The following is a 14893-nucleotide window of genomic DNA, read 5'->3' as shown; positions in this document are numbered from 1 at the left end:
GGTACTTGTTCATTACTGCATCATGAAGTACAATCACTGACATGCAGTCCTTAGAAGTTAGTCTTTGAAGCGGGCATTAACAGAATACTAAACTTTTCAAGGGTCCACAAAATAATGCTAGATAAAGCTTTACTAACTCACCTGGAGTGTCTGTGTGCTAATACACACACCCCCCCCCCCCCCCCCCCCCCCATCAAATTCTACTACGCTACTTCAGGCCTCATTACCAGAAAGAAATGCAGGCTCACTCAGCGATGCCCGCTCGGTCAAGCAGGTCAAGTCCATTGTGTCAACCTAAGACGCTAACTGTTCATGAGAGATTTTAGAAATCTGTCTGGTCGCTGGCGCCAAAATCCATCCCCTCTGCCAGGCAGCTCAGGTTGAGAACTTAACTATGGACTGTAACTAGGACATTTTTCAGTGACACTGAGCCTTAACACAATAACAAACAGTATGGTACAATGGCGCTGCTTTTTAATTCATTACATACAGTCTTTATAGTTTACTTATTGCACATCCAAGTTAGTTAAAAAAAAAAACAATAGTGCAATTGACTAGACACACATTACATACAGAAGGTACCATGCGGTGTACAAACAAGCTTTAAACAAAGCGAGCTTCAGGTTGGACTCTGTCTTCCTTTTCAGTTACACGGAGGGAGGGATCTCAGAGACTGTGAGCGTAGCTGCCTGCAGCTGCAGTATAAAAAGCGACGGCTTGACTGGACAGTGAGCGCCTGCATATCGTATGGGCAGGGCTGGCTGTGCCATGGTTGGTCCTTCCTCCTGAGGAAGACCTCCAGTCTGCCAGATATAGGGGCATGCGGGTTAGGGAAAATGAAATCCCACCACAGCCGGGGTTTCTAATAGACTACTGTATTACAACATAACTAAAACTTCTATTGGTCTAAATTACATTGGGGTGTAACATTTGGGTATATTCTCTGGGAAAAAAAAGCTTACAGCAGAACTTATCTTTGGTCAATGCTCAAACACCACTTTTTGGTTACTTTAATGAACTTGGACAAAGTCTACCAGCCAAGTAGTGAACACAGAAAGGCAATGTGCTGTGGTTTTGTGGCAATAAAGTAGCTTAGGACTTTATTCAATCTGTGTTGCTGATTGCGCGATAGAAAGGTCATTTCCAATTGAGTAGACTTATACAGCGGTTACCGTGAATGCTGTCTCCGACCAATGCGGGAACATTGCCTTTACATTTCAATCACGCTGTAACGCTGAACTTCCACGATACGGATTGAATAGAGCCCTTAAGCTATATAGGATCACATGGCTGATCAGTACAGTGACCTAATGGATCTAGATGAGACATTAATGGGATCATTTCAAAGCCATACTAAAAACAACTCAAAAACAGCTAGGTCCTCATTTAAGACATACAAAATGGATTAAAAAAAAAAAAAAAACGTGTCACAAAGTGTGTACATAAATAATACTAAGAATGCATCAATAGTCAGGACAGCATTGGTTCTGTATGTAGGCACAGCAGAGAAAAGACAGGGGTCTGCAGTGTGGTTGTGATGGTCCATGTTTCTGGCTGGGGGTTAGGTGAGTACATCAATTGTTCAGAGTGCGAACTTAAAACAGCTATCTAATTTCCATCCACACCCAATATGTTCCCCGCTGAAACAGAGACTGGGAAATAACAGTTCCACCCTTAAATTGGAGGTATAGGCCTAGATATAAGATCAATATTGGATCAATTAACTATTAAAAATGAGCAGACAAGACATTTAAAAGGCTCCTATCAAGTGTTAGCCGTAGTTTCATAATGGGGTGATGGCTCGGGCAAGCAGCAAGTTGACAAAGGGGGAGAAATCAGAGTGTTTGGTAGAAACAACAGACAAATCATAGCCCGAGATCCTGTAGAATCTGTTACACAGCATTAGGCTGGATCCTTTACAACATCTCGTCCAATCAGTGTCCCATCCTCTAGTCTCGTCCAATCAGTGTCCCATCCTGTAGTCTCGTCCAATCAAAGTGTCCCATCCAGTAGTCTCTCCCACCCAGCTGACAGTACCAGCAGGAGCAGTTCTGTCCATGACAGCCAGAGTGACTTACTGAGCTCCATCATCTGGTTCCAGTTCACACGGCTTGCTACATCAACAGTTCTAGGTAACGCAAGCCTGGCTGGGGTCTTTATGAAAACGGACTCTTTCAGAGTGTGTGTGTGAGAGAGAGAGAGGAGGTGAAAGTGTGGGTGTGAGTCAGTCAGTCTGATTCCACCCCCTCCCCCCCTTTCTATTGCATGAGGGATATTCTAGGAAAGGCAGAGCACGACATGTAGAACAACATAGCAGAGGCACGTTCACAGCGCTCCCTCAAGCAGTTTGTCCTCTGCTCTGTGTCTCTAGGGGAGCAGGGGAACTGGTTGGGGAACTGTAGATGAACTTGTGTGTCTAGGCAACAGTGTGTCTCCCTGAAGTATGGCTCTGTGAGTCCTAGGAGATAAGGAGCCACAGCTTTCACGTTGTCGGGGTGCTGGTTCTCCCATGTGAGAACAGAGGTTGTGTGGCAGGATGGGGGAGGTGGCGACGCCTCATCAGCACCCACATTGGTTTCTGTGGGTTTCTAGCCTCACTTACCAAACAGGCTCCTCCCCTTCTCGCTCCTTCAGTTGGAAAGCCCAGCAGGGTTTATATTCACGGATGAGGAGTAAAAACAGCCCTCTCTTTGTTTTGGCTGCGGTGCTGTTCCCAGTGGAGGAGGTGGAGGAGGCAGGCGCAGGGTCTGCTAGGCTGGGGCTGGGCTCCGAGGAGGCTGCATGTGAGCTGAGGACAGGGGGAAGGGGCGCTCTTCACACGGGGTGCGAGGGCAGCTCCAGCAGGGTGGGGGTGGGTGTCGGGGGGAGGTGGTGGAAGCCCACCTCGATGGCAGTGCCCTCTGTGATGCTCACCACGTCGTCGCCCCTCCCACGCTGGCAACGGATGGCACTGAAATAGGCATTCATCAGCTGCATGATCTCAGTCAGCTGTGACAGAGAGAGAGAGAACAGAGGGAAGGGGGAAGAGGGAGAGAGAGAACAGAACGAGAGAGAAAGAGAACAGGGAGAGAGAGAACAGAGTCAGCCTGGTGGCAGTGTGAGGAGTGTCTTTCTCAATGTCTGTGTCTGGCACCATCACAGGAGGGAGGGGAGAGATGATGTCATCCAGCTGCTGCTGGAAAAGACACAATCCTCCAGGGATGGTCAGAGCGTGATGTGCCTTGGCACATTCTGCAGCAGCACCAGCACTCACACCACTGGACTGAACTTCAGTAAGACACAACCCTAACAACAACAAAAGCAGATGGGTATTGCATTTCAACATACTATGTCTGTGTTTCAGCTGGGTTTTATATCTGTCCTTAAGGTCACAGCAAAATATTGCATTAGCTCATGATCGTATGTTGTTGTGTTGGCCACCGGGTCCTAACCCCAATTTATGCAACTACCATCAGTCCACATCTGGCCTTCCTCCTAACACTATTTGACCTCTGGCCATAACCTTTGCCCTAACGTCAACATGGCCCCAGTCCAGTTGCCGGCACCAATATTAACCCTGACTTCAGCTGCTAACCTTGCCTTAACCCGTTGACTCCTAGCTTAACCATATCCCCCTTCAAACCAGCTCCTGTTGAACTCTCCGCCCAATCCACTTAAATCCTCTACGTTTACGACTGAGCAATGTGAGCCCCATAGTTCAGAAAAGTATCACCCTCCCTTAGCTGGCCTCCAATTTGCCTGTTCTGCTGCACCAATAAATAAATAAAAGCCACTCTTGTGCCCCGTGAGAGAGAGATCACAGAGAGGGCTTTGTTCCGCGTGGGAAGATGCAAGCAGATGCAAGCAACAAAAAAAAAAGAATTAGCGGTTTGGGGAAATATCCAGGTTTCTGGGAAATGTTATAGGCTAATATTTTAGTCTAACCACTGCAGAGAAAAAAACCCTCACCCCGGTTAGTATTTAATAACAGGAAGTAAGACTCTTGGTGGTTGATTCTGGTGGCAGAGAGAGAGAGGCAGGCTGTGTACTCTCGTTTAAATCGCGATTAATTACGTTTTTTTGCACATGGAATAACATCGTGAGCAGGCAGCGTGGCTGTTTCAATGACTGTGCACAACGTGTCACTGTGACCAGGAATAGAGGCCATTCACCATGCACAATAAAGCAGCTCACTGCTGTATGCAGCCCGAATGAGGAGAACTGGAGTCAATCAAAGACCGTCTCAGGTTTAATTCCACCTACAGACTCCGCTACGTGTCTATACAGTGGGGCAAAAAAGTATTTAGTCAGCCACCAATTGTGCAAGTTCTCCCACTTAAAAAGATGAGAGAGGCCTGTAATTTTCATCATAGGTACACTCAACTATGACAGACAAAATTAGATTTTTTTTCTCCAGAAAATCACATTGTAGGATTTTTTATGAATTTATTTGCAAATTATGGTGGAAAATAAGTATTTGGTCAATAACAAAAGTTTATCTCAATACTTTGTTATATACCCTTTGTTGGCAATGACACAGGTCAAACGTTTTCTGTAAGTCTTCACAAGGTTTTCACACACTGTTGCTGGTATTTTGGCCCATTCCTCCATGCAGATCTCCTCTAGAGCAATGATGTTTTGGGGCTGTCGCTGGGCAACACGGACTTTCAACTCCCTCCAAAGATTTTCTATGGGGTTGAGATCTGGAGACTGGCTAGGCCGCTCCAGGACCTTGAAATGCTTCTTACGAAGCCACTCCTTCATTGCCCGGGCGGTGTGTTTGGGATCATTGTCATGCTGAAAGACCCAGCCACGTTTCATCTTCAATGCCCTTGCTGATGGAAGGAGGTTTTCACTCAAAATCTCACGATACATGGCCCCATTCATTCTTTCCTTTACACGGATCAGTCGTCCTGGTCCCTTTGCAGAAAAACAACCCCAAAGCATGATGTTTCCACCCCCATGCTTCACAGTAGGTATGGTGTTCTTTGGATGCAACTCAGCATTCTTTGTCCTCCAAACACGACGAGTTGAGTTTTTACCAAAAAGTTATATTTTGGTTTCATCTGACCATATGACATTCTCCCAATCCTCTTCTGGATCATCCAAATGCTCTCTAGCAAACTTCAGACGCGCCTGGACACGTACTGGCTTAAGCAGGGGGACACGTCTGGCACTGCAGGATTTGAGTCCCTGGCGGCGTAGTGTGTTACTGATGGTAGGCTTTGTTACTTTGGTCCCAGCTCTCTGCAGGTCATTCACTAGGTCCCCCTGTGTGCTTCTGGGATTTTTGCTCACCGTTCTTGTGATCATTTTGACCCCACGGGGTGAGATCTTGCGTGGAGCCACAGATCGAGGGAGATTATCAGTGGTCTTGTATGTCTTCCATTTCCTAATAATTGCTCCCACAGTTGATTTCTTCAAACCAAGCTGCTTACCTATTGCAGATTCAGTCTTCCCAGCCTGGTGCAGGTCTACAATTTTGTTTCTGGTGTCCTTTGACAGCTCTTTGGTCTTGGCCATAGTGGAGTTTGGAGTGTGACTGTTTGAGGTTGTGGACAGGTGTCTTTTATACTGATAACAAGTTCAAACAGGTGCCATTAATACAGGTAACGAGTGGAGGACAGAGGAGCCTCTTAAAGAAGAAGTTACAGGTCTGTGAGAGCCAAAAATCTTGCTTGTTTGTAGGTGACCAAATACTTATTTTCCACCATAATTTGCAAATAAATTCATTAAAAATCCTACAATGTGATTTTCTGGATTTTTTTTCCTCATTTTGTCTGTCATAGTTGGCGTGTACCTATGATGAAAATTACAGGCCTCTCTCATCTTTTTAAGTGGGAGAACTTGCACAATTGGTGGCTGACTAAATACTTTTTTGCCCCACTGTACGTGACAGATGTATCATGTGTACACACAATGCCTCCTGCTATGAGCTTTTGTTCACCCACCTTGGTGGTTTCAAACAGCAGGTCTCGGTCGCCGGCGGTGATCTTGAAGGTGTTGCTGTCGGAGACGCCGTAGGAGCAGATCTGTCCGTAGGGGAAGGACTCCAAAGCCTCTGCCTCGCCCTGCCTGTACAGAGACACACACGTCGCTGCCACACCCAGCCACAGCTTCTGAGAGAAACTACCTGTCGAACTCTGGAGAGAGAAAGAAAGAGGGAGATAAAGAGATGGAGGGAGAGAGAGAGAGACAAAGACAGAGGGAGAGTAAAAGTGAGAGAGAGAAAGAGGGAGAGGCAGAGAGAGAGAGAAAGAGAGAGAGAGAAGGAGAGGGAGAGAGACAAAGACAGAGGGAGAGTAAAAGTGAGAGAGAGAGAGGGAGAGTAAAAGTGAGAGAGGGAGAGAGAGAGAAAGAGGGAGAGTAAAAGTGAGAGAGGGAGAGAAAGAGGGAGAGAGAGAGAGGGCGGAAGAGGTCAGTACTAAAATCTCTCTTTACATTCAACTCACTTATCTGTGCAGACGGAGAAAGGAGATGTACTCACAATATAGAAGTCCACCTCATAGAGTGTGCAGCCAAAGCCAGACCACTGGCGTGCGATGGTGAGGTAGGCAGCCATACTGTCCCTCCTGCTGTACCCAGCCAGGCCCTTCCAGCACTCCACAATGGTGCTCATGATGGCCGCAGCCTCCTCCTTCAGACGGCTGCGTAGCCGCAGGTCCTGCTCCACCTTCTGCTTGTGGGCTGCAGTGGCCGTATGGTTCCACAACGCCCCTCCCAGGAGACCCCCGGGGAAGCGCTGGGGGCAGCCCTGGGCTGGGGGCTGGGTGGCGGGGAGGAGGGCAGGGGGGACACAGGGGGGCATGAGGAGCCGAGCCTCCACCATGTGGCCGGGGAAGAGCTCGTCCAGAGGGGGGCAGGGGGAGTGGGTGCTGAAGTCCCCGATCACAGACTGAAGCCGCAGGGCAGCCAGGGTCTGGAGGTCCTCCTCACAGGCTGGGAGCTGACCTCGCACCACCATCTCATGGCACTGCAGGGAGAGCGAGAGAAGAAGAGAGACGTAGAGGAGGATAGAGAAAGAGAGCATGAGTGAGATTGAAGAAAATGAAGATGGAATGAAAGAGAGGGGGGGTGGTTTAAAAGAAAGAGAAAAATTGAAAGGGGTAAAGAGATGGGGACAGCGGTAACGCTCTCCCTCCATCCATCATAGTTGTACTCCACCCTGTTTTACTCAGGCCCATAACTCTTTTATAACTGTCCTCAGGAAGAATGTACTAATGTACTCAGCCCTGCCTGGTTGAGCCTGGCCTGGGCTCTCAGCAGTGCAGCCAATGGCCTTACTCATGTTTTTAAAGCATTGTGTTTAATTACTATTGTGGATTGCAAGACTTTAACGACTGTTAAGTGAAACCTAATAACGCAGTGAAATACAAGGAATGAGTCACTGGCCAAAGCTATTAAAATGTCTCGTTATCATTATTGGAAAAGCCACTAATGTCTAATTTAACACTGACAATAACACAGGAAATAGAGGCGCCGATCTCTCTTTCGCCCTCTCTCTCTCTCTGTGAGGTTTGTTACCTGTTCAAAGAGGAAGAGGTACTCGATGCTGTCGACAGATATGGCGTCAGCATCCAGAAAGCAGTAGAGTTTAAAGCAGAGCCTCCACTGGGAGTCTGAGTCTGGCTCTTTGGCAGACAGGCTGGAGAGAAAGAGAAAGAGAAAGAGAGAGAGAGAGAGAGAGAGAGAGAGAGAGAGAGAGAGAGAGAGAGAGAGAGAGAGAGAGAGAGAGGAGGAAGAACACAAGGGGTTAGCAGGGGTGACCGGTGGGGGAAAAAACACGTGTGAGAAATTATACATGCATGCACACACATACGCACACAAACACATATGCATGAGAACTCCCTAACTGGCTGGCCAGGTCAATATCCCACCACCCCATCCCTTCCTGTCTGTGACATCACCATGTGCTGCAGCAGAAGATGACTAGCAGCGACTAGCTACATTTGGTATGTTAACCGTGTCACTCTAGCTCTGCAGACTGTAGACACACGCGCACCTCTTAGAACAACGCCGAGCTCTTCTATTCCAGCTGAATTTACTCCTTATCTGCGACACTGAGACTTGTCCCCACACAAGCATATGACATCGGTGTCACATTCGAGTGCTCAGTGGGTGCCCTGACTGCAGGTAAACAGACATGGTGACACAAGCCCACTACTTTCCCAGCATGGCGTCGGTTTGTGTTTGACACGGCAAGGTCAGCAGTTATCAGGGACTTGGTTGATTTACAGCGTGAGAGCTGGACTACAGGAGAAGAAAAACACAAACCACACTATCTGTAGAAACTAGGAGGATAGAAAGGTTCAGAACTTTTGTGAAACATTACAGCACAGTTGAGAAATATATGGCAATTAGAAATGAAAATGGGATGGTTTTCAGAGATAGGTGGGAGGCGTCGAGGGTAGCTGAAGGGTGAAAAATGAAAGGAAAGTAAAGTAAAATATACAGTGATCCTAAAAATGCATAGAGTATATAAAAGCTGGAAGTAGAAGCCTAAGTGTTGTTGTCCATTAGTTTACTCCAATTAGGGGAGGGGTGGTAGGGCTAGGGGAAAATAATGATACAAATATATATGGGGGATAGAAATGATGCAGACAATTACATTGATAGAAGCCACAATCCATCTGCAATGTTTAAGCTGATCCACCCGCAAAAAAAAATAAAAAAATAAAAACGACACTATCTATCTCTCAAAGACTTCAGATTCTGCGTCTGCGCGATATTTACTTTTCAAACCTGGTGAGGATGTCAGCGATGATGGTGTTTCCCCCTACAGCTCTCTCCCAGTGGGCGTTCTGCTCAAACAGGGAAAACGTGTTTTTGCTCTCCTTCAGACCCAGCTTCTCCAACATCCTCCTTACCACCTAGCAGAGGAGAGAGAGAGAGTCTGGAGGAGTACACTGACAAGCATTTACCAACTTGCTGGGTCTTTACAGTGCAAGTCTCCACAAAGGTCAACTAGAGAGGAAAGGATTGGAGAGGGTGTTCGTAGATCTTGATAGAGAGAGAGAGAGACAGAGATGGTAGAGAGAGACAGAGATGATAGAGAGGTCCCCCCCCTCACCTCGTTGGCGGTGGTGTGTGAGCTGATGTGGAGCTGACAGGAGCCTGGTCCTGGGTAGTGAACCGTACACAGCATCTCCTGTCTCCCCATCAGCACCTGGATCTCCTCCCAGGAGGGAACACATCCCCGGCACCGTGTCTTCTCCAGAGCCTCCCCGATGAACGACGCATAGTTATCCATCTCAGAGTCCGGAAATTGGCTCTGGATCCTGGACCACAGGAGGGGAGAGAGGAGACACGGGAGTGAGCAGGGTGAGTGTGTGTGTATGACTAACGGAAACTACACTACATTTCAAAAGGGCAAACTGAAGCATGTCAGTGTTTCTAATATTGATAATGCGAGGCCTGTAAACCGTTCTATTATTTTAACTGGATTTGCGTCATCCTTTCGGTTCCACACAAGCCATCTTTATTTTCTTTCGCGTTGGCAATACTGAGAAGTCAATGAGGCGAGGAACGACCAATGTTCTCACTTTAGCTCTCAGAGACTTAAAAGGCTCTCCTCCCTCCACCCTTCAAAGAGAATGTAAAAAGGGGAAGAAAACATGTTTGACTTTCAGCAGCGCTCTTTACAGGAAAAGGTGTTTCCGCTCACGTGAACCAGAGTGACCTGCCACTTCCTCTCAGCGGAGTGGCCAGGGAAGGTGAGGGGGGGGGGGGTCCACCCTCAATGGGCCAAAAGCTCCAACACACGGAAAAATTGTCAGAGGTGTGAAAGGTGACCTGACACAGCCATGAGCTCACCTCAGCTCAAACAAGGAAGGGTAGAAGTTGGGGAAGGAAGCAATTATACTACAGTGTCCATCCCAAAATATACAGCACAGAGAACAGAGGAGAGCTGGAGAGAGAAAGGGGGTGAATGAGAGGAGACTCACACTCCAGACAGCCAAATGGAGCGAGAGAGAGAGAGAGAAAGAGAGAGAGAGAGAGAAGGCCCTCCACTCCCCTCTCTGTTCCTCTGTCTCATTACGGGGCACAGGGTGGGTTTTGTCTTGCTGCTCAAACATAATTAGGAATGCTCCACTGAGAGAGGCTGTGTGATCCCTTTCCGTCTGCCCCCCTCCCCACCCCACCCCGCCTGGCCCAACCTCCTCTCCTCCACTCACGCAGGGCTCATGCCGACCCTTCTCCGACTGGGGACATTCCCTGGGGGGTTCTCAGTGCACCATGGGGGTAGAGGGGGAGGGGGGGCTCAGTCTCTGGGCCCTCTGCCCAGTGTGCAGCTCCAGTTCTGTCCAGCTGTGGGGTCAGCCTCAACACTCTCTCACAGAGGTCTCAGGGAAGCACTGACCCTATCTCTTTATAGCAGCGCTGCTGCATAACCCGCCACCTTGCATTTAGGCCGACCCCGGAGGCTAATAGCTAGCTATACTGTGAAAAGTACAACCGCCATACTTACCCAAGCCAAACATACAGTACGTTCGGAAAGTATTCAGACTTTTTCCACATTTTGTTAGGTTACAGCCTTCTTCTAAAATGTATTAAATAGTATTTTTTCCTTGTCAATCTACACACAATACCACATAATGACAAAGCAAAAACAGGTTTTTAAAAATGTTTGCATATTTATTCAAAATAAAAAACAGAAATATTACATTTACATAAGTATTCAGTCCCTTTATCAGTACTTTGTTGAAGCACCTTTGGCAGCGATTACAGCCTCTTCTTGGGTATGACGCTACAAGCTTGGTACACTTGTATTTGGGGAGTTTCTCATTCTTCTCTGCAAGATCCTCTCAAGCTCTGTCAGGCCGTCTCTTCAGAGATGTTCGATTGGGTTCAAGTTCGGGCTCTGGCTGGGCCACTCAAGGACATTCAGAGACTTGTCCCGAAGCCATTCCTGCGTTGTCATGGCTGTGTGCTTAGGGTCGTTGTCCTGTTGGAAGGTGAACCTTCACCCCAGTCTGAGGTTCTCGAGCAGGTTTTCATCAAGGATCTCTCTGTACTTTTCTTCATTCATCTATGCCTCGATCCTGACTAGCCTCCCAGTCCCTGCCACTGAAAAACATCCCCACAGCATGATGCTGCCACCACCATGCTTCACTGTAGGGATGGTGCCAGGTTTCCTCCAGACGTGACGCTTGGCATTCAGGTCAAAGAGTTCAATCTTAGTTTCATCAGACCAGAGAAACTTGTTTCTTATGATCTGAGTCTTAAGGTGCCTTTTGGCAAACTCCAAGGAGCTGTCATGTGCCAACTCCAAATAGGAGTTCTGCAGAGATGGTTGTCCTTCTGGAAGGTTCTCCCATCTCCACAGAGGAACTCTGGAGCTCTGTCAGAGTGATCATCGGGTTCTTGATCACCTCCCTGACCAAGGCCCTTCTCCCCCGATTGCTCAGTTTGGCCGGGTACCCAGCTCTAGGAAGAGTCTTGGTGGTTCCAAACTTCTTCCACTTAAGAATGATGGAGGCCACTGTGTTCTTTGGGACCTTCAATGTTGCTGAAATGTTTTGGTACCACAGATCTGTGCCTCTACATAATCCAGTCTTGGAGCTCAATCAAGTTGTAAAACATCTCAAGGATGATCAATGGAAACAGGATGCACCTGAGCTCAAATTTCAACTCTCATAGCAAAGGGTTTGAATACTTATGTAAATAAGGTATTTCTGTTTTTAATACATTTGCAAAAATGCCTAAAAAATGTTTTTGCTTTGTCATTATGGGGTATTGTGTGTAGATTGTTGAGGATTTTCTCAAGGGGTCTGAATACCTTCCGAAGGCACTGTACATACAACCCCTACCGCGAGAGACAGTGTATTCTAGCTGTGCTATATATTGTGTGCTATATATTATATTCTGTGCTATATATTGCAACTGTTCCATTAGCTTTGGCCTGATACTGAGTAGCAATGTAAACATGGGCATCATATATATTGCTTCGTGACTAGCAGTCCAACAGAGGCTTTAGGCCAAAGATTAGCACTGTTAATATAGCTTAGCATGTGGCTAATTCAGAGCTGCAAATTCACTCCTAAAACACTGGATATGTCTGGGGGGTCGTGCAGTGACAATGTGAGGGCATTTCACACTACTATATCTAACTGGTGGTTAGCAGGCTTGGCGCCTGTCTCCTGTCTGCTCCCACAGTGGGTTCCCATGCTACTGGTACCCTTCTGGCTCATTAGCCTGACCCCCATTTCTCCCTCGTACCACAGCCCTATTCCCCCTCACCTCTCAAATCATTTCTGTGACAGGGTACAGAGACACCTGTCAACACCAAACGCTTTCTATTGTCGGTGAAACCAACTGATGCCTTAAAGTTCTCCGCAGGCTACGACAGAGCTAGGGTGGATGGGTAGAGGAAGGATTACATCTCCCGTTGAGGGCGTTGTGTTATATGTTGTGTGTGTCACCTCTTGAGGTGGAAGCGCAGGTATTTAAGCACGGCGGGGCCGGGCAGGAAGGTGCAGCTCATGCAGGTGAGGAGCTGCCAGTAGCGGAGGTGTGCGGCGGTGTGGGGCTGCGGCGTGCAGCTGGTCTGCTTCACCAGCTGGCAGTAAACCTCGTCCCGGAGCGGCCGCAGGTCCAGACAGGTCTGCAGCACGCCCTGGATCAGAGGCACCGGGTCCCGCGCACACTCCAGCTGCTGCAGACAGTTGAAGAGCTTCACCGCTTCCTCCCGCACCGTGGCATAGCCCTTACCGCTGTGGTCTGGGAGGGGGGGGGGTGGAGAGACAGGGACCAGACGCATAGTATTAGGAATTAGACCAGACTAGACCAGTCAGCATGGTTGTGAATAGATGATCCTGTCTCTGTGATGTCTCTCGGTGGAACAACTAAGCTTTTAGTGGCCGTCTCTCATCATTCCTTATCCAAGCAGTCTCACTCACTGGCGTTGACTTGGCACGCAGGCAGGTAGGCATTACAGGTGACTAACTCAGTGGTAAGTCTATATGTCAGTCTGTTACAGTGTATGATATGTCAACGAGCATGTGACAGCATTACTCGTATGTGAGTGGGTGTGTGTGTGTGTAACTGCTCGTGTTCTATTGTAGAGTTTATAGACACGGCACTGAACGCAGGGACAGGTGGAAGCATGATAGTAGTACTTACAGGTGTGTTCCAGGCTGCCGTAAGGGAAGGGCAGCAGGGGGGCATACAGGGGGCTCTGGGTGTGCTTCAGGATGGGGTTGTGCTGGTAGATATTATCTACCACCTCAGGGTTAAACTTGTTCTCCTGGAGAAGAAAGACAGAGAGACAGACAGACAGTTAAAGGGAGAGAGAGAGAGAGTGACAGATCAGCTTCCTTGACCTTCCAGCTGACCTGGGTGCAGCCCCAAGCAGGGCTGCTATGAGAGAGAGTGTGTTGGGTAACAGGGGCGACTAGGGTCAGTGGGAGTCAGGTCATGGAGCAGGACAGCTATGGCTGCTTTTTAAACACCCGGGGACCCAACAAAACACACCGCCATCCCTGACACTATTTACATGTCGCTACAGATGCTGCTCTCATTGACAGAAACACATTTTGCATGACATTTTAATCATTTAGCAGACGCTCTTATCCAGAGCGAGTTACAGGAGCAATTAGGGTTAAGTGCTTTGCTCAAGGGCACAGACAGATTTTTCACCTAGTCAGCTCGAGGATTCAAGCCAGCGACCTTTCGACCAGCGACTGGCCCAACCTCTTAACCGCTAGGCGTCTTGCCACCCTACGCAGACGGCATGCGCCGCTGCAATCCCTGCCTGCACCTGTTGAACATTAGTAGTGTTGCCACTGCTCTCCCTCCTTCCCCCAATTCACCCTCCTTTGTGGGGCAAAGTTGACACATTCCTCTGAAATGTTTTGGTCCATCTGAACTGGGACCATGTGGAACACTGGCAGACTGTCTATTGGACAGACACATACAGCCTACATACACAACACATTACCATAGGCTAACATACAGTGCCTGTACAGTGCTCAACACTGGGACACACATTGCGGTCTATGTAGAGGTCGCAAGAGGACACAACGGGATTCATTTATAATCTGCAGGATTCCGACAGAACATCCATCCTCGTTATGTCCTAAAAATGGACACGTTCCCTTGTCCTTCTCACTCTCTCCCCCCCCTCGCTACCTCCCTCTCCCTGTCCCTCTCTGTCCCTCTCTCCCTCTTTCACACGCGACACAGACTGGAGGTCCAAGGCTGAAACGGTCAGCTCTCTTCACCTCCATGTCTGGTGGGACACACATCTACACTCAGAGATATGCACTTCTCTCACACAAAGCACTCCTCTATTCATTCTCTCCCTCTCCCTCTCCCTCTCCCTCTCCCGTAGTGTCAGTTGTGTTCAGCAGTGTTCTCCAGCCTTCAGTGGGATTCGGCTAGGCGTTGTGTTAAGTGTGAGAAAGAGTGTTGGAAGGAGTGGAGGAGGATTGGAAAGGGGGAGGAAGAGAAGACAGGGGCAACTCTTTAAAAAGCGGCCCCATCTCTTCCTCCTTCCGCTGAAGTCAAGTGATCGAAGGGCACATTTACAAGAATACACACACAACAACACACAAACTCAGAATAGCAAACGAGCAGAGACTTAACACCACTTGGTGAATTCCAAAGTGATGGCAGAGCGTGGTCTGGCTTTTTCGCTTAGACTTTGTCTTAGTGTTGAATGAAATCATACTTTAAAAATAGAACTGTTAAGTGAGGCATGTTTCTGTGGGCAAACACACGTACACACCCCGGTACCGGGTCCAAATATGACGCTTTGCCTTGCACACCCTCTTCATCCACCCTTTTGCCTCTAAAAATGACACGTTCCTTAAAATAGGGCAGAACATTCCGGTGGAACTTTTACGGGTTGCCTCCTCTCCCCTCACAGCTTGGTGGAACAAGATAATTCCCTGAATTCCCTGCAACGACAGTT

The 14893-nt window shown here is 48.2% G+C and overlaps 1 protein-coding gene across 2 annotated transcripts in view; it reads right to left on the bottom strand.

Annotated features, from left to right (window-relative positions):
• Positions 1 to 452: 452 nt before the first annotated feature.
• LOC115198196 (unconventional myosin-X) overlaps positions 453 to 14893 on the bottom strand; it is a 52479-nt gene continuing 38038 nt past the window's right edge. Inside the window, exons 6-13 of one of the 2 annotated variants that reach the window (XM_029759962.1) lie at positions 13102 to 13225; positions 12402 to 12699; positions 9050 to 9257; positions 8713 to 8849; positions 7504 to 7624; positions 6467 to 6952; positions 5931 to 6122; positions 453 to 2988 (exon numbers count right to left, since the gene is read on the bottom strand). In XM_029759962.1, the coding sequence (XP_029615822.1) occupies positions 2815 to 2988; positions 5931 to 6122; positions 6467 to 6952; positions 7504 to 7624; positions 8713 to 8849; positions 9050 to 9257; positions 12402 to 12699; positions 13102 to 13225 (1740 nt within the window). In that variant the 3' untranslated portion in view covers positions 453 to 2814. The remainder of the gene's footprint in view (positions 2989 to 5930; positions 6123 to 6466; positions 6953 to 7503; positions 7625 to 8712; positions 8850 to 9049; positions 9258 to 12401; positions 12700 to 13101; positions 13226 to 14893) is intronic. The other variant, XM_029759971.1, reaches the window with a different exon arrangement.

This window comes from Salmo trutta, chromosome 1 (genome assembly GCF_901001165.1).
Source record: "Salmo trutta chromosome 1, fSalTru1.1, whole genome shotgun sequence".
Taxonomy (NCBI): domain Eukaryota; kingdom Metazoa; phylum Chordata; class Actinopteri; order Salmoniformes; family Salmonidae; genus Salmo; species Salmo trutta.
The sequence above is the reverse complement of the archived record's forward strand: the minus strand, read 5'-3'. Positions and strand labels throughout refer to the sequence as shown.